The sequence below is a fragment of the Dromaius novaehollandiae genome, chromosome 1, assembly GCF_036370855.1.
Source record: "Dromaius novaehollandiae isolate bDroNov1 chromosome 1, bDroNov1.hap1, whole genome shotgun sequence".
Taxonomy (NCBI): Eukaryota; Metazoa; Chordata; class Aves; order Casuariiformes; family Dromaiidae; genus Dromaius; species Dromaius novaehollandiae.
In genome coordinates, this window is record NC_088098.1 from 154,065,739 (window position 1) to 154,091,935 (window position 26,197).

Here is a 26,197-nt window from a genome sequence, read left to right on the forward strand (position 1 = left end):
CGCTACTCATGCTCAGAGCACACTTACCAGACCAGGATACCTCATGCGACATAAGCAGAGGATTTCCTAGCTTCAGGATCCCCCAGCCCAGTTTAGGCTGCCAGCTCTGAGTATGCCCAGGGGGAGACTTTGGGGCACTGTCAAAATTTTACTCACAAAGTGTTGCTACCTTGTAACCCAAAGTGCCAAGTGAGGACTCTGGGGGTCCCCCTCTTCAACTGATGCACCCAACTTCCATTTACACCATTCTGTGTCTTTGAGCCTCAGTGGCTCATATGAAGCTTAAGTATTCCTTTATGGCAAGTATAGCAAGTTACCTGAGCCAAAGCAGCTCTTCCCTAGCGTTGCAAAAAACTTCAGTCCCTCTTTCTGGTCATGTAAACCTTATAAATTCCAGTCACATAAGTAAAAAAAGGCAATCTCCCCTCAGGCCTTTTGTAACATAAATGCATGTTTTATCTCACTGCTTGAGCTAAGAGATGACTAAATCTATATCCTATTTCTCTGATGGTTTTTCTGCCATAGGGCACTCTGTTATGTCTATAAACTGTTTCATGAGTGAAGCATGACAAGATTTCTTTGCAAGCAACTTATCTACTTCATTTGATTGAACTGGATACCTTTTCATGAAACAGTGAGTCAGTACTCTTTATCATTATTCAGCACATGCATCTAGAGAGTGTCACATTTTATCTGATTCAAGTAACAAATCACATTGCTTTTCTGTAAGCAAAGCGTACCATAAAAGTGTTACGATTTTACTGACATCAGAGTATTTTGTTTCTCAACTTTGAAGCAACTACTCTGCACAAGAAGACACTCAAAAAACTCAGCAGTTTGTTTTTTTATCACTTTAAATGTTTTTCAAGGAATCTATCCCTAAAATATTACTTTAACTTAAGTTCACATGACATCTGCAAAAATTATTATTACAACTTGCCTTGCAGAAAACATAACTTTCAATAGCTGGAAGTCAGAAAAATTTAGATAAGGAACACACTTTAAATATTATCAAGTAATAGGAAAAAGTTTACATGGTGGATGGTAGAGAGCACCTCTACTTGCACTTGAAATCCTTAATCAACCTTTGATAGCCAGTGGTTGATGATATAGAGACAAACAGCAAACCATCTGTTTACCACATGCACAGTCTAGTTACAATGTAAACTATGAATTCACTACTGGAATCCTTGTGGTTTAGATGGTAGAAGCTAGAGAGTTTGATAATAAGTTGAAGGAGAGTTAAGTGGTTTGGGGCTTCCAGGAAAGAGGATATTGAATTTCTGGTGCCCAAACCTGGCCATGACCTGCAGTGCTGAAGAGGCAAAGCATCTCAAATGTGAAAGAACACAGTTCTGTAACTTTTTGTTTAATATGCTAGCACTCCTTAAAAACAAGAATTGTCCTACTAATGTCCGTTTTCTCATATCTAGCTTTTAATCCACCAAAGATAGTAAGGATTAGATAAGTGTTAGGCTAAAACAGAGAAAATGCTTATTTTTTATCATGAAAGCTTCAAATTTGAGGAGTAATTCTGCAACACAGACTCACTTCATAAAACAAGTTGCTCATGTTTATGCTCACGAAAGTTTATGACTTCACCTAAAAGGAGAAAAGGAGGGAAACATAGAACTGCATCTTTTCTTCAGATAAAAGCTTGAGAACTAACCAGGCCTGCCCTGCAAAACCAAAGGACACACTTGAAGAAGTTCTTCAACTAGTCCTCTGACATCTGTTCACATGAGATGTATCTCACATTCTGCAGAGGCTTTTCAGGTGATTTCTCAGAGAAATAAATCAGAAGGTATATTCATTTAGAGAATTACTTGTGACTAATGCAACTAAGCAACTGTGCTAAGACTGTCCACCTGGAACTCCTAATGATTTTTAGACTGCAGTCTCATCCACACTAGTTCACTGCAGTATGAGTCACAAACAACAACAGTTGCTGTAAAAATAAATCAAATTGTCCCCTGAATTGTACTATTCACAATTTTGAAAGTATATGCTTGACTACCCACTCATATCTGGGATTTCTGGATCATTCACAAATATAACTTCCTTCCTGACTGCCCCATCAATTCTTAAGTGTTTGCTAAGTGGACCAAACTCCTTAGTAAAAGAAAACTTAAACTATTCCCGCTATCCTCTTCAAGATCCTCTTCTAACTTGCTCCCAAGGACTAGCTTTTTCTGTGGCCTCTGCTTTACCAAAGTTCTAAAACTGTCTAGAAACTTTGAAATCAGAGTTAAACGTAAGTCTGACAAAAGTAGTAAGATTGGGCTGGAACTGACTGCATGCTGATGACAGGGCAGCTGAAAAACTCTCACATTCACCTGTGAGGGCAGAGAGGGTGTAACAAGCAGAAAAGATTCCTCCGAAAGACTCCTGTAGGCGCCAATAAACTCCCACTAGTGCTCTGGCCTCCCTCCAAAAGGAAAGAATTAAACTATTCAACAGCCGTGTCATTCACCCAGACTTGTGGGCAAAGTTGACAAACTCTTGCTGTCAATGATATCAAAGGCTGCTGAAAGATACTAAACAATAGTAATATAAAAACTAAGACTACCGCCAGGCCTTGTCCATTAATTTTAGAAAAAAGCACTGACCAACAAGATCGAGGGAGAGTCCACGGCATACTCGAAACCAAGTGGTGTGTGATGTTGCATCCACTGCTGACTAAAACAGAACCTCTTTTGGATTCTTTTTTTAAATCACTGAATAAGAAATGAAACACACAAAAGTTGTGTTGCTCTTCACTTCCTGCTTTGGAAAAAGAGGTAGTGATACTGAGATAGAAAAAAAAAGGTCTAGTTTAAATCAGGAAGAACTGGAAAGTTTACAATAAAGCTGGCTCCTTTTAACTCAGCTTGCTTTAACAAGAGGCCACGTATGTTCAACCTTTCCAGATTAGTTTAACCTTTGAGGTTAATTTCACAGTCATGTGGGATTTTGTTAAACACTGTATGTATCACAGTAAGAGGAAGTAGTACAAGCCATCTTCTTAAGCCTGACTAAGGACAGCAAAACGTATTGCAACAGCATGAGATTGCAAACATTTTAAAAAATACAATACAGAAGATAAAGGAAGGAAATAAAATTACATTGTGGCTCCAGGACAGGCTCTGCCCAGAGAGTAAATACTTATTGTTGACAATTCTCTGTATGGAAAAGCAAAGACATGTTCTAAGAATAGCACGTAACTTCTGCCCTAAATTATTGAAGTAAAATGTCTCTACTTATTCATCAAGGAATCAGTAAGTGCTTTTTCTTCCACTATTGCATTATTCTTTAAAATTTCTTTTCTACACAAGGGCTAATGTTCTTCAACAGCCATGAAAGCAGGAAAAACATAACTTCCTACTAGCTCATCCCATACTGTAGCATTAATGCCATATACACTAATGCCTCTAATTAAGTAGGAATTTAAAACAGCACTGGTGGTCAGGAAGACCACCAGTTTTTCCCCATTTCCAGAGCTGCAGGCACAATCAGTCCAATTTTGTTTTCTGAGGATTCATTTTTCATGTATACAATGACTAAAGCATTTTTTTAATGTTTTTTCTCCATTCGCATGGGTTATCTTTAATGTCGGACAACCTTAATCCCTTTAAAAGTTCTGTCCCTTGTAAGAACATTCGTGGGTAGCTAACATCTTAGTAAACAGGGAAAAAAAGGGAAAATCAAAGACAGAGGTTAGAGTGGTCCAAGGGAAAAGGGAGCAGGTTCAGGGAGTTCAGGGTCAATGGCTCTATCAGAACAGAGGCAAGTTCCTCTTGCCTTTCTTTCTGATGTGTATAACCTGTACTGCCCCTAATTCCAGGGTTTGGGGTTTTTTTTCCTCACTTTCATTTTTTAAAGAGCAGTTGCAAGTTACATTTATAAATGCAATACTCATTTTAAATGATTAATTGGAATGACTTTTGAAAGCCCTCGTAAGAAGAGAGCAGGTGTAGCTACAGTAGTAGTCATATTCCTTATACGGGGGAGGAAAACACGAAAGAAATAACAATTTATTTAGCTTTTCCACAACTTTAAAAGACACTTTTTATAATATTCCACTAAATTATAAGGAAAAAAATCCAATGGATAAGCAGCATATGACCTATTATCCCAATGACTATTTGGCATCAGTTTTCTTGGAGGACTCATCAGCGAGGTGAATAAAAGTGGCAGCCTGTAAGTCAATACCCCAAAGTTTACATATTCCTTCATTATTATGCATAAAACTGTAGAATGAACATCTTTTTTTCTACAAATTGAGTAAGGCATCAAAAATTTATATATATTAATTTTAATAACATTGTCCTGATAATATAATTTTATGTTATTTCAAAAGCAATCCAAATAGCTTTTTCATACAAGAAATGGGAAATAATAAGTGATTTCAGAGGTCTCATTGTTGTAAGTGGGACTAATCTAAAAAATCTGTTGTTAATGTAATCAACTTTAGATATTTCTCCTTTCTCTCTCAGCATGCATCTTATAAGGATTGTGAAAATCACCCCTCAAATCATGCATTTCCTTGATTTTTAACTTTTAACACAAAACCCCCCAAGATTTTAAAATTAGAAAACTCCTGTAATAAAAAAATGCAGAAAAAAAAACAGTAAAAAAGGAGGCTGGTGTCCCCCAGTTTTATGTCAGTATAGACACTAAAGTGGAGGAGGAAAAACAGTGTTTGCCAGTGTCACTGAACTGGTATCTCTGAACTGTAACAGTCTCTTTTTCTGAAAACATGGACTGAAGATGAGCTCCAGCAGCACAAACTGCCCTATAAAATTCTGGGAGGATGCTCTGAGATTGATTTCTGAGGGAAGAAACAGAGGTCTCTGGATGGACACACTCCTTGGTAACTTTTCTGAAGGCTGGAAGGACATCGGCTGTGACCATGTTTGTGCTGATGCGCTCACTTTTCACTGCCTAACTCACTGGGCTGAGCCCAATAAATCATTTCCTTTTAGCATATCACAGATATAAAATGGGGGGGAGGGTTTGCTATCACTGACTTTGAAATGAAAAAAAAATCTGTAAAAGGCCGAATATGAAAATTCAGATCCTAAAATATCTATTCTTTTGCTTCCTTTGAAAAAGGTGATTTTAAAAAACATCTAAACACTACCATTCACCATGTAGGCTCTTCAAACACATGCATTTTGTGAATAGATACATTTGCAAGAGTCAGTGAGCTATAAAAATTTACGGTAGTAAGACTCTTGAACTGCATGCTTTTTTTGGCACGTACAAGAGATTTAGCTCAAAATGCTTCCTAGCACACAGATCCAAGTTACACACCTTAAACATCCCTGACTAAGGAGGCTGCACAGTTCGTTTACATTTACGAGATCAAGGAGTTATTATAAAGTTAAGTCGACTTACCCTGAGCCACCAAATCCAACCATGAACACCATTCAGAGAAAAAATAATAGCTCTTCATTTCTGCTACAGAAATTCTTCTGCGGTTCATCATGAGTGAAAATCCTCAGAGAAAAAAAGCTTCCACTTTTCCCTTCCTCCGCTTCGAACAAACTCCCGTGAAATGGTAAGAGCTCTCGCAGTAACTGAACTTTGTTCCATAAACGCAGCAGGTGGCACAAGACGACTTTCCCAATTTATTTTCCTCCAGTAACTCCATTGTTGTAATTATCTCTTTAATTATAATGTCCTCCCTTTGCGTCCCCACCCAGAATATTTACAGACTGCAGATATGGCCAGTGTCTGATACAGCATAGCTAGGCTATAGACACAGGCCCTGAACACTTTTTCACTTATGTTAGACTTTAATAAGGCTGAGCAAAATTGGTTTTCACTGAGACATCCAAAACACTCTTTATCTGGAAGTACTTGTATTGAACTGCCCACTCCTGGTTTTAACATTTCAGTGAAGTTTGTCACCTCTCCTATGGAGCCACACTCAACTCTCTTCACCAACTTTTTCCAAGAAAACAAGACGAGGACATTTCCAGTCGGGCAGCTAATGGAAGGCTCAAATATGGAAGGTGCAAATTTCAAGTAAGTCCCTTCTCAGCACATGTTTATCCAGCCAGCAAATGAAGATGTGATTGCAGCAAGAGTAAATAGTCTTAAAAGCCCAGACCAAACTAGCATGGGGAATAACAGTAATGAAGTTGTAGTGGCAAAGACTTTAACACTGACCAGAGTGGTTAGTATTTACCCAGGTTCCAGGCAGGCTTTGGCTATGCTGAAGCCTTCAGGGACATAGGTATGCCTGCCCACACTACATTCATATATTCAGTCTCACATCTGTTCAGTCTAACATGTCCCGCATCCATACATTTTGCCATCCAGCTTGTGAGTTATAGGCCACACACTCTTCTCACACAGGAAAGCCCAATACCCAGCATGAATACTCATATGAGGAAAAGATGCACCACATCTCCATCCCCTCAGCTGACACAGAAGATGTACGAGTGTGCTTCTTCTAAGCTCCTCTCCATTATCTGTGGTGGATTGCCCAGGCTGTGAATTAACCCGGCTTTCTCAGACTCTTTTACTACAGCAAGTATATTAGTATGTGATATCCATGTTACAGCGCTGCCTGAGTGTACGCTGTCAGAGAACTTAGTCATTTGGGTGGGAAGGACCCCAGGACATGGACTGTCTCTTCATTCACTACCTGCCTGAAGAGTACATAGGAGAGCAGACTACTACAGAGCTTCAGTCTTCTTCATCAACCTGAATCCAGTGCGAAAAGATGCAGACTACAGGCTGTATCCAAAGATGCTCACAATCCCCTACTAACCACTGCACAGACTGAAGATGGATGTCTCTGGAGCTTCCACTTCAGAAAGTTTTACATACCTTGATTCAAACTGACCTACGGTTTCTTTTTGCTTAGAGAAAGAGAAAGAAGAGGAGAATCTCAAAGGATGGTCTGTTCTTGGCCCCACCCCAGGAAGCTCATTACAACGGGCCATAGCAGGCCTGGGAAAACTTCCTCCACTGATAGGAGACAAGTGTCCCCACAGGAGACTGCTTAAAGCCACATGTTTCCAGGGCTGAAACCTTCCACAAACTCTACAACTGCTGCCGCACCTATGTACAGCCAGAGACGTGGAAGCATGCAGAACATGTACTGTCAATGACAGAGCAGCTCCAGGTGGAAAATGCAAGCCCCTTCTGCCTGGGGGCAGGCCTGGCCGTACCTAAACAGGCCCTACCTGCGCAGTCGGAGAGCACGGGGGGAGGGGCACTATATCCCAAATCTTTATGTTCCAAAGAGCAAATTTACAGCGAAAAATACAGCAAATATACAGTGAGGGCTCAACCAGTGCAAGGGGATAAAAGCAACATGGCCACCCCTAGGGAAAAGACACCTGCAGTTTCCCACTTGTAGAGGACTGAGGAAGGATGATAAGGCCAAAGAGGACAGGTCCACCTGCCCATAACATATAAGCAAATATCCTCTTTGTTACAATTAAAAGCAAGAGAGAAATTTGACAGATTTGATGAAACATACAGACTCGGAGCCAGCACAGTCTCCCTTACTTATATATATGTAAGGTAATGCAAAATCAAATACATGAACTAGGACATTCATTATTCACATAAAGATTTCTATAGTTCTTTTAATGAGCGGGGAAAGACTGAAGTGACAGCGACCAAAACTTCTCTCAGCAATTTTCAGAGATGCTAAAGAAATGAGAACAAAGCTTTGTGGGATTTGGGGACAAGAGGATTTAGTGGCTTAATTTTGTCATGGGAAGAAAAGGGATTTGTACATCGTGGGATTCACAGAATCACAAGTAAGTTTACTTTATAAATAAATGCTTGCCAAAATTTTAATTTTACCTAGTGCAGCTAAAGGATAGAAATGTTCCTAGGCTCCACTCTCTTTCATGTTCCCTAATCTAATACCTTGATATACACATACTGCGTAACTTTTTGTCTGAAACTTTGAATGCTAATTAAGGGCTGCCACCAAAAAGGTGGGAAAACTCTTACCAGTGCAAAAGCCCACAAAGTGTCTTTGATCAAAAACAATGGAATAATTCTTACTGGATACATAAGGTTAAAAGTAGAACCATATAATTGCTTTCCTACTGTCAACATAAAATGGGTAACAGGAAGGAAAGGAAACTGCATTTTCGCTTACTTGAAGACTTCAAAAAGAAAGACTGCAACACAATCGAATGGAGTTTTGGAATAATAATAGGGATGGGTGGGAGAGAAGAGAGACAGTTTCCAAGAGAAACATGTATTTTTCTGGCCATACAAATCTATACATGTAGTAAAAGGAACCTGTAAGCATATAGCATTCCAAGATTTATGTAAAGGATCAGAGTCTGAAGGATATTAGGCTAAACAGGAAAATTAAGTACATTAGAAAGTGTTCAATATATTTAATTTGAGTTTTTCTCTCATGCAGTCAAGGCTTTCCCTACACTTGGGATTAGCCCCATTTCATTCATGAATGGTCAGCAGGTGCCCAAAACTCAGAACTGCATAAATGTTAAAAAAAGAAAAAAGATACAAGTGGCAGTTTTTATGGCTACACTGTGAATTAACACAAACAACTGCAATATGATTACTAGGAAGTGATGGTTGAATCCCAAATAAAAGTAAGACTGAAATTTGAGGAGGCTTTGTTTTATTTTGTAAGACTGCATCTCCTGTGTTTAAAATACAACAATTTTTTTTTTCTGACTTTACTTTTCTATCATTATTAGCAGTTAACATCACACCTTTCATCTGAGCTGCATGGAGTTACTTGTTGAATTTTGGTAATTTATTAGTTAGCACTCCTAAAGGCACGAACCCCTGGCCTCAAGAATGCCCAGAACAGGTAAGTCAGGAAAGGTGAGATCCTTACATTTTTGAAATTATCAAAAAAACATAAAGAAAGAAAAGTTATAATCTTCATTTCAAACAAAATAGATGACAGAAGACTCAGTGAGGACAGTATAAAAGAAAATGTAAGCAAAAAGAACCACCAGAGATGCATTTTCCTTTTTCTAATTTTTTTCCAAGAATAAGTATCAAAATTAAAGACGAAATGTTCAAAAGCCTTGAAAAATATATATTTACAAAATTTACCAAGTAAATATAAAAAGAACCAAACAAAATCATCCTTTTTTTTTTTTTTTTTTTTACAATAGTAGGTCATTGTAAGAAAGGACTAATTAATTATCAAAAAATCTGCTTCAGCTTATGTCAACCAGTCAGGGTGAATCTATTTCAGTGAAAAACTCCAATAAAATGTTGCTTTATTAAACACAGAGATCATTTTGAGTAACACTATGGTGGCTAGTCTTAAATTTAGTACATTGCACTCAGAAAGCAGACATTCCTCATTTTGTGAATACAGTTATAATTTTTTTTTTAGTGTAATTAATTATATTTTTAAGAGTGGAGCACTTAATGAAATTCTTTTAAAAATGAGTATGGAAGGGAATTTGGTGTAAAGCATGCAAACCTGTATTTGTCAGATATCATACGCCTGGAACTGCTAGGAAAACCAGTATTGCATGCACATATAATGTTTTTCTCCTCCAAGTACCAATGACTGAGAGTAATCACTATCCAGGAATAATATATAATATGGATAAACATTTTTTTAAACTGTAACAGTCACTGGATCCCAACGTGAGAATACTTTGAGAGAAAATACTAGTTCCTGCAAGAATTATCACAGCTGAACAGATAAGCAACTCCAATAGCAGGCTACTTACTGCTCATATTCACCTCACGTGCTACTCAAATTTAAGTGCAAACACTCTTTGTAGATAAAAATTACAATATAGGATCACCTATGTAGTCACCTCACCAGAGCATGTTTGGCGTGGATTATTTCGTGGGTGTCTTCTACCATGAAGGATTTGGCTGACTCTTGGTAGGATCCTAAAATGACTTTCACGTCCTTCCCTTAAAAAGCGACGTTGAGACATGGATGTGTATCCCTGTATCTTCACCAAGTTATTCACCAAAGGAAAAATCAGCTCTTCAGAGCTTACACTCTTCTGAGGCACAGAAAGATACTGTGATTTTGTTTTTTAATGTCAATGGAGTGCAAAGTTTCTTTGACCAATTCAAATGCTATCAAAAAAAGAAAAAAAAATGACAGAGATTTAAAGACTTGGAAATAGGTACAGTTCAGTTATTTGTATCATATGTGCTTTTCCTCAGAAACCAACACCTGGTTTTACTACAAAGAGAAAAGAAAAATCAGTTGTACTTAATGGACAGAAAAGGGCAAGTTTCTACACAAAGCTAAAAGATCCTCACACTTTCTGGTATACCTCACACAGAAGGTACAACATCTTGGTACACATTACAGTCCGTTTTCTTGTCTCCGGTGTGAGTAGTACAAATAAAGAAAGCACAGCTTCTCACACAGGCACATCAGACTAGCAAATGAAATCTTCAAAGTAAGTGTAAAACTCTGTATTTTTCAATGTTTCATCCAAAAGAACTGCAGCTGTTTGAAACAACCCTATGCTGTTTTCAGTGAATAAAAAAAATCCCCCACAAAACATCCAGCGTGTTAGTGCAGATCAACCACATACAGTGTTCCACAGTTGTTTTTCGTTCCAAGTAACTTCTCCTATTGGCTCGATCTTCATATCCTTCACATTAACGTGAGGAGATGTTCAGCAGTTGCAAAGAGACATCCTAGGTCTTTATTGAAGAAGGGCGGTTGAAGGTCTTTCTCATAAGCTCACAAATCAGCACTCAGACAGGCAGAAATCTAATGCTGACACTTGCTGCATTTCCTATTTCTGCGTTTGAAGCATCCTGTACTCCACAGGGGCCAGCACTATGCTCATGCCAGCAGATTAAAAGAAAATACTGGTGCCACTACAAGGCTGTCAATTAAAAACTACCCTTCTGTTAATCTACTCTAAGTCAGAGTTTTATCACCTACTCTTCTTCCTCTCCCTAAATTTGCACAGAAGAGAACTGAGCCCCCTCAAATGCAAAGTGAGTTTCCAGAATATGCAAGCAGAAAGACTTGAATCTTCCTGGGAGTTAGCAAACAACTAATAGGAAGGAAGGGAGGGGAAATGAATCCCAGGCTTTCTTAAAACATATCAGGAAACTCTACGCTGTCTGCTCCCCCTGTCTCTTTCAATGCAGGAGAGAGAGGAAACTGATAATACTGCTTTACTTGGCAGTCCACATTTTCCTCTCAATTCAGTTTAACTATGTCCTGTATGGCTACAGATCTACCATAACCCCAACATATACCATTACACACATCAAACTGAAGAAGTGTTCTGGAATATGATGTACCAAGTACTGGTGTTCTGAAAGCAAATTAAAACTATCAACCTTTACTGAAGTCACATGGAAACAAATATTAAGTAACTTGCTACAAAATACCAGCTTGAATTTACCTTGCTAACAGCGCAGAACCATTAGAGTTTTATCTTGAAATTGTTAAACTTTTATCACAGGCTAATGTGACAATCTTAAAATGCAATGATCAAGAAAAGACATAAAAATAAACCAGAATTGACAAATTTTGTGCAAGTATCACTTGTCTTCCAAATTCATTATAATAAACACTGCATGATGTAGCTGTGCTACTAATCCTGGATCAAAGGCCTACCAAGCTTATTTAAGTAATAGAGGAAATAAAAAGAAGGAAGGTAATAGCTTGGTGGAAAACCACCATGATACACACTTCCCTTGTACTATATATTCAGGGTTCAAACAAAAGAGGATGGAATTGAAATAAGGCAGTGAAACCGTAACATCAATATCCAACAAAATTCCACATTTTCTTCAGCTGCTCATCACTCAGGGACACAAAGTAGTAGTTCAGACACAGCGAAACAAAAACATCTGCAGAGAGAAAAGTGCAACGTGCTCCCTGCTGCTCGGTTTCTAGGTGGAGGCACCAAACATGACCAGGAAATGCGTGCCGCAGATTGCCAGCCACCCACACTGTCCTACCTGCCAGCTTCCTGTACATTCAGGGCTTTAGGGGCACACCAGCCTCGTGACCGAAGGCACCAGTCTAGCACTTTAGAGGAAGACAATGAAGCTACAAGTTTTCTTTCTGCAGCTGAGCCACCAGCCAGAAAAGTGACTCTTTGTCCTCGCGGTGTTCGAGTGTGCGGTGACACTAATAGCGCACGGTTGAAATCTCACCAACAATTCATGCAGCGGATTATTACACTGAAGCAAAAAGACTTTCTCCTTGCCTTCTTCATGTGTCTAATGCACGCAAAAGATTGATGGCTTGAGTTGTAAAGTTGTTAAGTACAGAAAATCCTGCTGAAAGCTAGCCATTAGCTACATCCCTGTCCGTAAAACTAGCTTTTAATCTTCTTTCAAGCACTCGAATTTGTGCGTAGAAGCAAAGAAATTAATCACAACAATGACTATGGTGGTGCACAATCAGAAGGAAACAGATGGTGTAATGCAGTTTTTCCAAACAGCAGCAGCCTCTATCACCAGGAAAATAATCTGAATATTTTCCCTTGCTGTTGGCATTACTGTAACAAAAGCTCCTATTAGGAAGATTTCTTCTGTGCTCTGTATTGCATCAGCAAACTAGCAGTTTAAATATGGTAATATTCTGTGATCATTAATTGGCAAAAACAACTAGACTGAACCTGATCTCTTTCATGTCACATAAATGGTAACATCCAATGGGTAACCTAGATGAATGTCTTTTAATAACTACAAACGCCTTGATGGAATGAACAAAATCATGGCAATGAAACAGGTCTTATTTTCTCATGCTTCCTTTCCAGGTCTGTTTTTGATTGCAGTTATAGTTTTGCACATTCATTCTAAAAGCAGCCACACTGATTTACATCTGTATACGCTCTCTGATTCTACAGAGTGTCTCATCACTCTTGTAGAGTGAAAATGATGAGACAAAACCTGTCTGAAAACCTGAGAACTAAATCATTGTTCCAAGATGTCAAGTAGACTGAAAAACAAGACAAGAATGAATCTTTCTCTTGTCAAAGTGGATGAGCTCGATATAAAGTTTATGTACATCTTTTACCCATACTGTTTCTATACTTGTTGGAATTTGATAGGTGTGCTTATACTTGATTTTTTAGGATACTCTATCCGAACTTTCTCTCTAAGAAAAAGTTTAAAAAGAACTCCCATAATGTAATCTAGAGAATCTGCAAACTGAAATTACATTTAAAAAAATACAGTCCCATATACAGAGAGGCTGGGGTAGGGAAGAAAACTCAGAAATTGGTATTAATGGAGATATATACAGGCAAACTAAAAGCTATTACAAACAAACTCAGTATGTCCGAAAAAAAAAAAAGATACAGATGACAGATACATTTTCAAAATACATTGATACTAGTTTATTAAACATTAGAAGGTAAAAGAATTACCTATTTCATGATAAATCTACACACAAACCCTGAATTAAGTTACAAGAGAGAATTAGGTTAGTTGTCCAAGCTTAATCCTAAATGAATGTGTCTGCTCAGAGACAAACCATGATTGTAATAAGCATCAGATGAATATAAGTAGATCAGGACTGAGATAAATGGACAGCTTCCATGCTATTTATATTTGGACATTATGTTGCTGAACCACAGCTGATAGTCTTTCTTTAAAGCAACCTCTCTCTCAAAAAAAATTAAACTATCATCATTTAAATAAAACCTAAAATCAATACAGATAATTTTATAATTTAAATAATGAGAAACAAAAAATTTCACAAGATGTAAATTTAAGGTTTCAGTGTTCTGGAATTGTTAATATTTCCTTGTAAAAAAATAAAAATAATAAAAAAGTTTTAAAGTTTAATATCTGCCTCTCTAATTTAAGTAATTTTGTATTGCATGCCTGAATTTCTTGGAGTTCAGAAATAAATTTGACCCCTGCCTCCAAAAGAACAAGCTAATCTACCATTAGGGATAGAAAACATTGAGAAAAATCACAATGGATTACTCAAATAACTAGAAGAGAATGCTGCCAAGCATTTGTAGCATCTAGCTAGATAGCACTTCTTGTTGGTCTTTTAATGCGGTAACTTTTGAAGGCAACCTGCAGACAATTTCAAAACTTTAAGAGAGGTTCTGCGAAACAGCATGAAAACTGTAGTGATTCTGGTGCAAGTCAGGTCAGAATGCTGGAAAAGCCTGATTAGCATCTAGTGCCAATGCAATGCTGCAGGTAAAGGCTACTGTGACATTAGAAGTAATTAAGCTATTGCTACTCTCCCCAGGTCACTGGTTTACTTCAATTCAGTCAGGCAGAATGACCCAGCAAATGAAACTACAGGCCAGGATTGAGCACTTTTGCCAGAGGTGTGAGGCCCACATTTTAGACAGAATTGAAGGCAGATGAAGAACAGGAATCCCTTCAGGTTAAGTTCATGGGACCTGCTTCTGTCCTATCCTTGATATAGGCTCATACTTTCACCAGACAAACGGTTTCAGATCTGCATTTGGTACCCACTTGCTGTTGCTCTGAGCAGAGCACAAGGGAGAGTGATAACACAGGCAGGCAGTGGGCCCACAAAGAGGGAATTTCTGTGCCAAAAGAAGGAGAAAGTCAATAATGGAAGATGAAGAGGCCTTTGATATTGCTACGTGGTGGCTGCAGCACCACAGAGTCATGGGTAAGGGGAAGCTGCTGATGCAAACCAGACAAAACAATGGCAAAGAAAAGAAAAGAAGTGGTTTAAACGTTTATCGAATATAGTTTTAGCGACAATGTCCTGTAAAGACACTACAGTTTCAGGCATATTGGCCATTCCCGGCATGTACACCTTGGAACATAGTTGCCATTCCCATCATGTGCCAGCTTCCTCTACATAAATAATAACCGAACTAAGAGGCTGAGGGTAAATAGTTGACTTTATTATATATTAAATTATGCTAGCAGAGGCTCTGTTCAAAACACATCTATATCTAATATATATCTTATTTATATATATGTACTTGAATATATATGAACGAATAATAAAAGCAGTCAATAACTTCAGCTGATCTTCCACCAAACAGCTCTATCCAGAATCAGCTGGGAAGAGAAAGCCAAGTTTTGATGCAAAAAGAACTTTGGCTGAAGTTCAATAATACTTTACTATTCTGAAAAAAAAGGGTTCTAGTCCAAAAGTTCCATCTTTTAACAACTACATACAGCAGGTACAGAGTATTTCCTCACAAGTCTGGTTGATTTTAGCAGCAGTAGTAAGGGAGGGAAAGGAGGGGGTCTGTAAACGTTTACAATATGGTCAGGTACTGCTTCTCTTCCCAACCTGGTCTGCCACATTTGAGATTAGTGATCAACTCACCAATGAAACTTGCACTTCCTTCATTTCTTTAAAGGAGACAGAGCACCCTCCAGTTAGGAATACACTTCTCAACTGTTCAGAAAAGATTTTGTGGAGATTCAGGACACTGCAAAAACTATGATTAGATGGGTGATCTTCAGAAGGTCTTTTCCTGAAGACAATACCTTTGGCAATTACAAAATGTGCAATATGGTATAGACTGCTGCTCAGTCTGTGCTTCTAGACAATTCACAGCAGTGGTGGACCCTGGCTGTAGCTTACTGTGTTCTCATAAACCTAATGGTACAGTGAGAAATGACTACTGTGCACCTACATAAGTAGCTGACATTGTCTCATTGTACTGCCACAGGCCAGAAGCACCCTTTGTTCCTTCTGCCTCTCTTCCTGTAGTTCCCTTCTTCAGAAAAATGTTCTCCATTACCACGAGTTTTGGACCCAAGTGATCCTGTGCTTGGTTCTTATCTCTTCCCTGTCAGACTTTAATCCTTTTCCACATCTCACGATCTTCCCTCTTTACTCTCTTCTTGAATAGTGTGTGAATGAAGTGCAAGAATTTTCAGTTGAGTAGCTGTTTTGAAATTCTTCTGCCTGCACTGTAACACCGATTATAAATTTATATGGCAGTAATCCACTCTGCACCAAAGAAATGCTGCTATTAATACATCACAAAGCTGGTATGCAGCTATAATACCTTTAAGTAATACCTTTAGAGACCTTTCAGAAATGCTATAAAAACCCCTAGGCTGTAAGAACCTGAAAAGACTTTTCTCAGGCCCCTATTAATATGCAGCACAGTAGGTTTTCCACTGCAACTTCTAAAAAAAGGCTAAAGGGATGCAGGAGTGACAAATCATATAAACGTTTGGAGAAAGAATGAGATTTTCATAATATTAAGGAACACAAAGAATTCAGGAACTGCTGATTTTGATTACCACTAGGCCTGCAGCAGAATGGGATTTTCCCTATACACAGATTCACATATTTAATTGAACTGGCAAGAAGGGAGTTATCAGTGGGACAATTGCCAGTTTGCTAGCCAGACAGCCAAAGTTTTAGTCTAAGCTACTGAGCTATGTTCAGTTAGTTTGCCTCATTCTGCTTATCAGCTAATCAGCTCTGATAGACATATTTTAATTACACAGCCATAAATAAAGATACTCAGGCAAGCAGATCTGAATGCACAGTAAGAGAGAGACCTAGACTTTTTAGACCATCTGGAACTGCCAATGACTAGGACAAGTCTGTGTTTACGTTTAAAAATGAAAAGCTCTTTGACAACTAAGAATCAACAGACAATTTCCTTCTGAAAATGTAAAACGAATGCTGTATGCCACACAGTTACTATGGCTGTAACACTTAGAAAGAATGAGAAGCACAGTCTATCTATAGCTTGTTATTAGCTAGCACTAACACTGAATACAGCCATAATCACATAGGCATGTTGTTTGACCTAAGTCCATACTGCTGCCAAAGGGAGAATTCCTGCTCCCAGTAACTTCTTCCTACTGCTTGTTTTGTGTTGGCATTTGCATTTGTGCAGCTGCATTGCACATCAGAGGGAAATGGTTCTCGTGTAGGACAAGCAGGAAGGACAGACAATGTGGTTCCTGGTTAAAGAAGCCAATAATGCTGGCTTAAAATATGGCATGTGCCAGCATACTCAAATTACAAATACCTACTGATTTCCAGGTTGGACATAGTGTTTAATGCTTATTTCCTAAAACCAGTAGTGTTTTTTTTTCTTGCAATCTGCACTGATCTCTTTTGGATTCTTCAGCAGAAGAATCTTCACATGATTTAATAAGATAGTCCTGCTGACTACTGTTTATGGCTATACCACTGCACACTTAGAACCCAAATAAAGGTACAGTGGGCAAGTGCATCATTGGAGTTACAGTCTCCGAATGCAGTATTTCATTAAAGCCTATTGAAAGACACTGAAGATTTTGTGAATTAAATACCTTAAGCAGAAGTAGGCAATGATGAAGTGATGGTTCCTCTTGATATATTCTCACTGCATGAAAAGGCTGAGGGAAATAACGTTGTTAGGTAGTACCAAAATTACAGAGAAAGAAAAGGTCAAGACGACAAAAAACACAGATTGCACCTGAGCACAAAATGCCTTCCCTGCATATTCTTTGATGCGAGTAAAGCCTACAAATGCGGATTCCCATACCTGTAGAGCTGTACCAGCAAAGGTCCACTCCAGTCAATATCCCCTTTCTCCCCTCTAAATTTTGATCTTGTCACATTTGCATTCACAGTTTTCTTTTTCAAGCAATCTAAATGATGTTTCTCAGTTGTGAGTTAAAGGTAGTACTCAGCCAGCAGTCTTTACCTGGCCCCAGACATAAAGAACATTACAGAGGCATATTCTGCTGTCCATCAAAGATGTGTTTCTGAAAAGTGTGAAAATTAAAATCATTACCCCATTGTTTCATTCTTCATCCTCAATTGATTTGATAGATCCTGATTCATCTAAGAAAGATGATGATAACAAAAATGTAACTATTCAGAATGAGGCAGCAAGAATGCTGACATCAGACGACTGACAGTGGAGACTTGATCTCAGAGATGAAGCAGCTGGGTTCTTGGACAATAGTGATCTGCTCCAGAAAGCTGACATCTCTTCCAGCTGACAGTTTTGATCCTGCTCCCACGACTCCATCTCCCATGCCCTATCTACTGTCCCTGTGTATTTAAACTGTGTGTATTTTAGTCCCTGCACACATCCCCCCCCTTACAGAAAAATTGCTTTGCCCTTGAAACTCAATTGTTTCATGTGTACGACTGACAACTGTTAGCAGAGCAGGACGTTAACAGTCAGCAATGCAACACCAAAACCAGAGACAGTGCCTGTATCAAAAGGTGATTCTTTTCATTGTGCAATGAAACACAAAGCAGAGACTTGGTCATATGAGCAGACTTTGCTCAAGTTTGTCATGTGTAGAGAGACGCCATCAATAGCAGGCTCCTCTATTAGTATGCACAGTACTGCACTGGATTATTCCTTATTTTGTACTCTTAAATAGAGACAGCACATCTGGAAAGCATCACAGATATTGACCTTCCCCATCAGAAGAACATATGGGATTCCCAGATATACCCTTGGGGTCAGAAGCAGGTAGAAAAATGAAAGAGAAAAGACACAGATGCTGTTCATGTTAAAGATATACATTAATCAAACATTTTAGAACTTCCCAGCTGCTCTCCAATCCAAATAAATAAATTCAAATCAAATCAAAATTATGCCAGGAAACGGTTTTTATTGAGTGGAGAAACTCTGCAGAATACAGGTTTAATTATAATTTATCTAAATCTTTATTAAACAGTGAATTACACCTTGCAAGCTTTTCTGCATCAAACTTCACAGGTACAGCACTCCACTTTGCAGTTACATACCTGGACTTTGTTGCTCTCACAGACACTTACAGTACTATTCAATTCTTCTCTTCAAATATTTAAAACCAGTCTATGAAAACTACTACAATGTGTAGTATATATGGGTATGGCAAAATAAAACAGTAAATAATGAAAAGAAACAACCAGCTGCTACAAAAATAAGCAAAAGTCAGATTATTTTAACTATCAAGACCTAGAAGCCTTCATAAAGTCAGTGTGTTTTGATCGCAAGATCTATTAAAGTCATAGTCAGAATGAGCAGCAATTTTTTTGTCCTAGAATTAAGCCCTGCCACAAAGATCTTAGCATGCCTATGTGTTCTGCTGCAGGAGTTTTAACCAGAGGGAAAATGTTTACCACTGCAGGCCACCATCAAACTCCAGCAGCCAGCCAGGAGCAGGTTCCCCGTGCCCTGCCCACAGATCAGAGGACAGAGGAGTCACTTGTGGGAATCCTGGAGCATCTCCACCCTCAGAGATGTTCAAGACTCACCTGGACAATTCCCTGAGCAACCTGATAATTAGATCTGCTTTGACCAGGCAGTTGGGCTAGATGACCTCCAGAGGTCCCTTCCAATCTAAATTATTCTATAATCACCTTGCTCATTTAGCTCCCTTGCTGTTATCCAGCTGTGTTCTCTGCTCTGACTCATCACAGAGAAAAAGGAAACAATTTTTGCTTGCTAATTTATATCGGTTGTTTCAATTTCCCAGTGAATTAATAATTTACTAGAATTTTATCTTCCTCATATTAGAGCTATGTGAAGCAGCAAAGCAGTAGAGTAAAACTTTAAATAATTTACAAGTTATACACACATGCAGGCAGACAAATGGTAGAAAGAGCATTATATATTTAGCAGTTGTTACAAAGTACAGCAATTATAAGAATGATAGCCCCACTCCTTTGTCAAAAGAGAGAAAAATGCTCTGCAAGTCTATGTTAAGTTTTTTAGGCATTAAAAAGAGATAGACGCAAATCTAAGGTAGATCTAAAGTCTGTACAAACTTTAATACTACCACAGTAAACAGTTTTTGGCTGCAAGTGAAGTAACAAGACTCAGTTTTCCTATTGGTAGAATTTTTCATGAAAGGCAGTTAAAATCCCACTTAGTATCTTTGCAGGACATAGCTGGAGAAATCACAAGTGTGCAGAACTTTAAAGTACTGGCAGCTGATTAAGTTATTACAGACTAATGAAGTATATTATAAATTCATTTGTACTGGATGGATAGTGCTATAAAACACTGAACAGACTCAAAGTCCTCTCATTCTCCAAATTACTAACTTCATTCAGTTTGCTTAATTGAAGGATTATGTCGTCTTCCTTCAGTGTTCAAGAAATAAAGATCTAAGACATAATACTGAACGGCTGAAGTTTTAGACCTTACAACTTGAAATAACCTCTATAGATGATGAAGACAAGTACAACGAACAGAATTCCTCATAATCCAGCCCTTCTAAATCTATTTGTCTTTTTACAAATGCAGTTCAACAATCTTTTTCAAATAAAATTTAACCAAAAACAGGTTTGAAAAACCAAAACAGGTTTGAAGTCCATTCCTCAAAATATTTTCCACAAAATAACCCTGATACAGAACAAAACAATGCTATAAATTTTTCACGCTGTAACTTTACATTTTTCTTGAAAACCAATTTAAAAGATATTTCTTTCTTAGTCTCCATATATTTTACACAAAGGCCTTCTGTTAAAATTCATTTGGCTATCTGACCCTCCCCTTCCCCCAAATGCACGCAGACAGACATAGTCATTAAAGGACTGGCTGAACAAGATCTCTTTTCTTTTCCAAAGGGGGCCCCTCTAACAGAGTACCTCAGAAAATCATCTTTTTTGTTAGGCACCGAGTGATGCAATCCTTTAAGCCAGTAAAGATGCAGGATCCACTTCCTCTGTGTCCTGATAAATAGTCACTTCTCTTATCCAGACGGTATTATTGTCCTTCTACCCTCTGGTTTTGATAAATAGTTAAGGCTTTTCATTGATTTTAAGGCCAGCAAGAACCACTCTGAGCACCTAATATAACCTCCAACATAATGACAGCATAGTTTTCTATCCATAATGTGTATTAAAAGCCCATAACTTCTGGTTTAAGTACAGCAAGGGGAAAGCGGAAAGGAACCTCCAGCATAGGGTCTTGATAAGGCTTCCCAGAAATATTTAATGTGGCCGGGAGCTCACTCCTCGCCCTGGTGCAACCTCCTGCCAGGACTCACTGGTAGAAAGACCAACAGGAGCTGGAGGCAGTAGGATCGCCAGCAGAAGAAACATGGCTCTAAATGCAAGGTGGATATGAGTCTGCCATCATAGGGAAGGCAAGTGAGTGAGACTGCAGGATGAAGACAAAGGAGGCTGGACTTAGATAAGGAAATATATTGGGCAAAAAGAGTAATCTTTTAGTGAGAGGCAAGACTATCCTCATAGACAGGGAGGGAAGGGAATTAATACAGAAAAAGCTGGAGAGGCACAGTAGGTACGGAAGAAGGAGGAGGACAGAAGGGCACTGGAAGATGTGCTGTATGAGTATTAACTTCTTGGGGCTCATATAGGGAGAGGAGAGAGAAGCTCTATCCTGCAAGGGGAATTGTTCCTGGCTTTGTCTGAATTCCCCTGCATTTACTGTCTGGTGCATGTCTGACTGATACTTTACTTGGATTAGCATTTTTACTATTGTGCATTAAAGAAAACAGATGAGAAAGATTTGAAGTCATCTCATTAATATTGTATCAAAGAAGGAATGTTCCCTACCACACAGGGAGGGAGGAGAATAGAGAGGGAGAGAAAGAGCAGCGCACATGTGCGAACAAGACATTATGTTGAGAAACATCCTAATTACAATATATTTTGACATTAGAAGTATTGGCTGTTTAGGAACTTAAATTTTAATCAAGTGTGATAAAACACTTAAAAGCCAAATGAGACACAACAACTCAGTGAGTTACCTACCCTTACATGATTTTATAGATGATGATTTGTGGCCTACAGAGCACAAAAATGCAAGGCCATGCAGGAGCAAACACAAGTCAGTTGGCAGTCAAATGACACTATATATATGCTCTTTGCTTTTCAGAGTGTATGTTTTGCCTCAAATCCATGGTTTAAGGTATATTTCCAACCAAAGGAAGAGTCTTCACAGCCTGAATGTATTCTCATCAGACAAAAGCACAACAACTGACAGCACGTACAAAGGAGGAAGTCTAAAAATATGCATTTTTCACATTAACTTTGCAATTATTATACATAATAAAACTTAATAACCAATAAACAACTAAAATGTTCTCAGGTAACAATTAAGATAAATAACTTAGCTCTGCAAGAAAAGTTTAGTGTGAGTATAGATTTGTAATTGGAAAAAAAACCCTAGAAGTGTGTTTCTTATGAAGGCTAGTAAAACAACACACAACTGTCATGTAATCATGGCTTTTCTTAGTCAGAACAGGATAAATGGCAAACCTTAACAACAGCAGTAGCTCCCAACAGATGGCCTGAAAAAGCTCAAGGAAGTGCATCAGCAAAAACATTTAAATAAGTTACTTACAGTTCTTCTTTCTGTTGAGGCTGATCATTTACAGACAATTAAATGTAATTACCGATGTAATGTACACTTTTGTCTCTAGTTGAAGCAATAATGCTTTTCAGATGCTTTTTTCCCCACTTAATTTTGGATTCAGCTACGACAAAACTGTAACTTGCTACCGATAACTTTCACTGAGACAGAAAGGAGGAGAAACTTACTGGCTCAGTAAAGTAACAGTAAAATACTCACACTAAAAATAACACTTTTAGACATAATCTGTACATTAGGCTTTCAGGCTTATGTCTTTCCAGATCACCACCCTGTCACAGATGTATTTCTTCAAACATGGTGCAAGGTCATATAAAAATACACTCAGACTGTCAGATAAGAATAAGGATGCAAAGGGAAATACAGGATCTAAATCAAACACAGGTTACACCTGCATCCTATTTACTCACCCTGTGAGTAAAAAGTCTGGTCTGGTACTCAACAACTCCAGTATTGGTTTATATACACTAGCAATCTGAATTTCCCTATTATTTCTAAGTATAGAGTTTTCATCTTCAAAGCCTGCTGAAAAACATTGCTTGAGGTATAAAATACCATTTATTTGTTTAAGATGCATGAAGAATTCTGCAAAAGAATCTGGATGAGTGGTGTTATATAAAATGTAAGCTTTGGGAGCAGTGAAGCAAAATTTTGTGTAAAAATGAATAGTGTACAGATATTACATGTTAAAATGCAGCAGTCTTCAGTAGAAGGTAGGGGAGAGGATAAGCAGAAGTCTCATATGTTCCTAATTCATGCAACAAGGAAACACTAAGAGCCTGATACAACACCCACTGAAGTCAACCCAAGATAATCAATGACCTCAAAATTAATTTGAACCCTGACAGAGGCATGCGCCAAAAGTCAAGTCTCAATCCAACAGCTGGGTTCAATGGACACAGGATCCACCCAGATCTCTGTAGAAATCAAGTACCCAAACCATCATATTACATAGATTAAGAAGCATCTCTCTGCTTTACAAGACAACAAACCAACAGACATAATGTTCTACCATAGTATATCCACATAAGATTGGAGGTTAACCAAATACAGTAAACTTCTAAAGAGATAACCATACTTGACTCAGTAACCCAGGAAACACAAATTATGGGAAATATTCACAAAGACTAGGAATTTCACCATATCTCATCTGGTTTACCCGCAGAGCACTACTAAGGGGACTACCTGAGAGTCCCTTTCTCACTCCCCCAGTGCCACAGCCATGTGCTCCCGAGGCTCCCCTGATATGAGCTCAAAGACTGTGAGGCCACAGGATGAGACAGGGCAGCCTACAGATTTGACAGCTGTTTCCTCCCCCTACAAAATTCACCAGTTACCTGTTGAATCAAAGACCTCAACCAGTTCAATGGTTCAGACAACTGACAGGCAATGGTCTCTCACCTGACACAACAGAACACTGGAAGCCACAGCTAGAGACAAGGGAGGAAAGAGTGGGACTACCACTTTTTTCAGCAACTCAGTTACACTAGCTGACACACAGTTTAAAAACGTCCCTTATCTTTAGCCAAGGGTGACTAATATCCATGGATGACTCTTACAATGCATAGAGCAGATCCTCCCACAGGCAGCTCACAAGAGTTACTAGCCTTTCCTCTGGTTAGTGTCAGAGGATCCTGTCCACCAAGCATAGGAGGAGCCTCAGATCATCCCTACCAGACTAAAATTGGCTTGTGCAAATACCTGCCTACACTAAAATGCCATGCAAAATCATTTCCTCTATCTGGGGCACTGAATTCATCAATTAAATAAAAGCAGGAGAAGTCACATGCTTACAGAAGCATCTTTTCTCTTCGGAGTAATCGTAACATAGAAAGTCTCTTCATGGAAAGCTCAGAATATTTATTAGTCAGAGTATTCGTAATTTGGAAGCAGCACTTTGAGAATTCCCTCCACACCTCCCTCAGGTTATCTAGAGGTAGATTGGGAAGGTATTTTGCAATAGTCCAAACAGATTAGGAGGCCAAGACCTCTGGAAGAGCAAACTTCATCTGTGTAAAGCCAAATGTGGCAGTCATTTTGCAAAATGTTCAAAATCAAGTGAAGTGTGATATTACACTGGCACTTTTGAAAATGCATATGCAATTCTGACTTTTTTTTAGAAAATCTAGAGTTTAATTTAACTGATTAATTTCTCTTGCCCAGACAATTGATAGCCAGATAAAGTAAGTGCGAGCAGGCTGAAAAAATACACATGGTCTCTCTTTATAAGGGATGATTTTCCCTAGAGCTGTTGACCAATTTTTAAAGTGGATAATGCTGGGCAATTATTTCAGCATGCAGACAACTATGTTGCTTTCTCAAGTTTGTTATGATTTGTTTTTCTGTCATGTATCCCATGACATGGGTTTATAAAACAGAAAATTTTTCCCAACTTACTATGCTGTCATTGTCAGTTGCCTTCAGAAAGAATCATGGTTTATTTATTTTTCTAGCAAAGCAGAAGACATTAGGTTTTTTCCAGCAAAATCTAATGTCTCTGACCTGTTTTTAGAAATGATACAAAGAACAATTTTAGGTAATAATTTGATCAGATAATTTATTCAGACATACTCTGCACTATCTTTGCTGTAAAGGAAAAGATCATCTTTTTTAGAGGCTCACATAATTCTGAAAACAGCATCTAGAAATGAAGTATTCATTATAAAAAAATTTGCAGTTACAAATAAGAATATTAAAGTCTCCTCTGCTTCAACAATACTCATTTGCTAAATACTGCTAATCAGAAGTTTTCACCAAAATTATTTCTCAACAGAAAATTAACTTTTTTACTACAGTAATTACTTTTCGCAAAAAAATGTTAATCTCCAACAAACATGCTTCAACAGTAGGTTGAATTTTTGCCCTCTTTTTGTAATAAGAAATATTACAATCAGTTCCAATAAAAAACAATGAAATTTGATTTCTTCCTTTTTACTGACAGCTTCAGTAGAAAACTGCCTTCTGATACACACATGGGTATGAACATTCTAACACATATACCTAGGGCAAATGATATACTTGCAAAGTGGCTAGGGATCAACTGTTTTCAAAAAGCTTCCAATAAAACTGAAAACTTTATTAAAAATGGCTTGTTTTTTATTTTTTTTTGTTAACTGGCCTAATTTATTAGGTGGCAATAATGTGGTTTATTCCTAGGAGTCCAGCTATTGCTTGACATTAGAAAATGCTTTATTTTGGGAAACTTCAGTTTTGCTGACTAGCCATCTAACCTCTGTCAGAGTCTAACGAGCTAATGAAGTCTTGACTTTACACTGTACCGAACCACATTCCTGCATTAAGCATTGAAAAATTTGGTATTTTATGCCACTTCCAATCAGTTTCCCCAAAAAATGCCGCAAAGATGAAAACTAGAACAATGTTAGAGCAAAAATACTACTTCATATCTTACTACAGCTGACATCAGCAACTGAAGTGAAGAAAAAGACTGGGTAACAGACCCAGATATCTAGGTTTTACCTACAGCCATCACCAAACACCTGTCACCTAGGCTATCTCTAGATGAGACATGAGAGTGACTTTGGTTCCCTGGGTTCACACCCTAGCTATATCCTGACTTTATCAGGGAAGAGCTGGGTGTGAGTGCCAAGCCCTCCCTCACCCTGCTCCCTCCCTCCCTCCCCAAGAAAGGAAACCCAAGCGGCTGAGCTGGACATGAACCACAGCATGCTCCGGCAGGTCTCCCACCTCAATAAACAGGGGACCAGACCTGACAAGGCATATTGTGGGGCATAAACCCCTTCCTCTCCCAAACAAGAGTAGGTAGAGCTGGAAAAACTATTTGAGGACTACTGGAAAGTGCTATGCAACCCTTGTGCAGTAATGTGCCTGACCTTATTTCATGCTAGGAATGTTCTTCCCTCATCAATTCCAACATGCTCCTCTGATGTTCCCCTTTTGCTGTGTCTGATATAGATGACAAGTTACTTGAGGCAGGGAGCTGTCAA

At 38.4% G+C, this 26,197-nt stretch overlaps 1 protein-coding gene across 6 annotated transcripts in view; it reads right to left on the bottom strand.

The window, feature by feature from the left end:
• The window catches only part of MCF2L (MCF.2 cell line derived transforming sequence like), a 167,774-nt gene that overhangs the window by 97,026 nt on the left and 44,551 nt on the right, over positions 1-26,197 (bottom strand). Inside the window, exon 1 of one of the 6 annotated variants that reach the window (XM_064503804.1) lies at positions 9,788-10,946. The exons of 4 other annotated variants lie outside the window; for them this stretch is intronic. In XM_064503804.1, the coding sequence (XP_064359874.1) occupies positions 9,788-9,908 (121 nt within the window). In that variant the 5' untranslated portion in view covers positions 9,909-10,946. Of the gene's footprint in view, positions 1-9,787; positions 10,947-26,197 lie in introns of those variants that run through there. One more of the 6 variants, XM_064503819.1, reaches the window with a different exon arrangement.